General features: G+C 61.2%; 1 protein-coding gene across 1 annotated transcript in view; it reads right to left on the minus strand.

Annotated features, from left to right (window-relative positions):
- CACNA2D2 (calcium voltage-gated channel auxiliary subunit alpha2delta 2) overlaps positions 1 to 2,498 on the minus strand; it is a gene marked incomplete at its 5' end in the record, with an annotated part of 11,266 nt that overhangs the window by 6,151 nt on the left and 2,617 nt on the right. Inside the window, 2 exon segments of the mRNA XM_085302577.1 lie at positions 658 to 734; positions 2,420 to 2,481. Coding sequence (XP_085158703.1) covers positions 658 to 734; positions 2,420 to 2,481 — 139 coding nt within the window.

The following is a 2,498-nucleotide window of genomic DNA, read 5'->3' on the forward strand; positions in this document are numbered from 1 at the left end:
GCGTGTCCTGTGCCGGGAGAAAAGGCTTCGGGAAGGGAGAGGGAGGGAGAGAGAGAGAGAGAGAGAGAAAGACGGTGGGGTGGGGGGGGCCAGGCTAACACACAAGTACACAGATTAATCAGAAAGGAAATAAAAACCAGAAAGCAACCAAAACTCAAATCATAAAAGTAACAGTGGCTCAAAACAAAACCAAACAAAATCAAAGAACCATCATAATAAAAAAARGAAAGGAAAAGATCCATGCAAACTTTCACAGGCTTTCAAATCAACTGGCTGCTAGAGTTATCGGCTAGTCCCCGGAAAGCAGACGGGCAGCGCTCCGGCCCGGCTCCTCTAGCCTCGCCAGCTCGGCTCTTCTCCTTCTGCAGACACCGGGGTCTAGCCTGGGAGCTGGGGGTCTCCGGATGCCAGGGGAGCCGGTTAAAGCCTGGCATCCCGGGCGGGGGGCACCCCCAGGTCACCGCTTCCTTTAAGATGTGCGTGCTCGTCTCTAGCCGGGTCCTACTTTGTCCTCGAACATCAGTTAACTCCTGTCTCCTTCTGACTGCGCAAGTTTTGGCCTTATTTGCTCCCCGACAGTCATTTCTCGGTGCTAGCTGGGGGGGTGCAGGGTGAAAGGAGGAGAAAGGGCAGCAGGAGGAGCAAGGGGCTACTTACACTTCACTTGGAGGATCTGGTCGCTCAGGTTGGCCTGGATGTAGTAGGTGCTGTAGGGAGGCAGGACCAGCCCCAGGCTGCGGAGGGAGAAGGGAGACAGGCTGCGTCGGAGCTGCCGGGGAGCCGGCGCCCTCGGCCCTTCGGGGCTGGTGGCACACCGCCGCGGGGACGCCGCGGCCCGCTTCCGGGCTAAAAACACGCCTCTGACCACCGAGACCAGGAGCAGGCCCCTGGGAGGTGACGGTGCGCGGTGGTGGCTTTCCTGCCTGCGTGTGTCCCCCGAGACAAGTGAGCACTGGCTCGTGGGGACCACATGCTCCCCGGCGAGCACAGCAGAGCTGGTGGCACCTCGGCCAGTATGGCAGAGCTGGTGGCACCCCAGCAAGCAGACCAGAGCTGGTGGCACCCCAGCACGCACGGCAGAGGTTACTCGTCCCAGTCTTCAGTTCAGACGTGCCTGCCCTGGACAGTCACTGCACTCCCTGCCCGTGCTGGGCTGGCTTGATGCCCTCCAGGGGCCTTCAGGAGCTGTGGGCTAGCTGCAAGCCCCCGCCAAGGCAACAGAGGCTCAGGGGCCCTTATTCCTCCCATCCCTCCAAGGAGCCTGGTCMGAGGAGCACCGGGAATTCCCTTGGGAATAGCTGTGGGCGGGCAGGGCCTCCAGGCAGCACTCAGTGAGTCTTGCCTGCCGTGCTGGAGACCAGTCCACAGCCCCCAACCGCAGCAACGAGGGGCCCGGAGCTCTTGCAGACCAGCTGGGGATGTTATTTCARCCCTCTCCCACAGCACCACGGCCCGGCACTTTGTCACCCCTGTGCCACCACCCTCCCTTGACAACATGGCTGTGGGGCTCAGCTCCAGATGGGTGTCACCGTGCCAGCCACAAYGCAGACCGGAGAGGACCGGAGCTGGGCAGAGGACACATGGAGAGAGCAGGAAGGGCCTGGCAGCTCTTGGAAGTAGCGCTGACCTTTGCCAGCTCTTCCTGAGCCATGAGAAGGCTATCGGATGGTGGGGACATTGGGAGGAACAYATGGCATCTTGAAGAACGAAGGCAGTGCGTGTTGGATTGCATGGACATGCTGACGCATGGGTTACACGTCTGCCGACGAAAAGCTGGTGGGAACTGGGTGATAAACGTGGAAGAGAGGTTTGCTCTCCTTGTCCTCCAAAGCAGCCGGAGTCGTTTCTTGCTCAGACAAGCTTCACGTTGCCCCCTTGCTGCGGGGACGCAGCTTGTCGCATTGCAGCTCGGCCGCTCCACGCCCACCTCGTGCTGCTTCCACGAGACGCCCAGCCCTTTCCTCGGGTGACAGGCAGAAATGGCAAAGCCCGGCCTCAGATTCCCCTTTCCCATCCGGTTTGCGTGCAGCTGGCAAAGGCGTCCCCGTGCAGTGCTTGCACGCCAGCCCTGCTGCAGTCCTGCCCCAAGATCTGCCTCGCATTCACCTGCAGCAGCCCCAGCTTCTGCCCAGAGCCCGGGGGACCGTGGTTGCGGTTTTAATGCCAACGAGCTGAGGGCAGCAGCTTTCAGGAGGGCSCAGACCCTCTAGAAAATCACTAGCTGTGCAAAGAGCTGGACGTCACATTTGCAACCTTCTGGCTCATGGGCCRCGTTCACGGCGGCCTTGGAGACCTCCTGAGCTTTAGCCACCGGAGCGCGTGCCGGCGCTGGCTCGGGAGCCCTGCTCTCCCCGCGGGCCTTGCTCGGCGATGCTCGTGCGAACGCGCGTGCGGGCAGAGCGCGGGCAGCGCCGCTCACCTGTAGTTGGTGCTTTTGATAGGGGCCCACGTGTAGGTCCTGAACACCTCGTCGATGTATTGCTGCGGGCCGGAAAGAG

This window comes from Rhea americana, unplaced genomic scaffold (assembly GCF_003343005.1).
Source record: "Rhea americana isolate MKP2758 unplaced genomic scaffold, rheAme1 scaffold_19, whole genome shotgun sequence".
Taxonomy (NCBI): Eukaryota; Metazoa; Chordata; class Aves; order Rheiformes; family Rheidae; genus Rhea; species Rhea americana.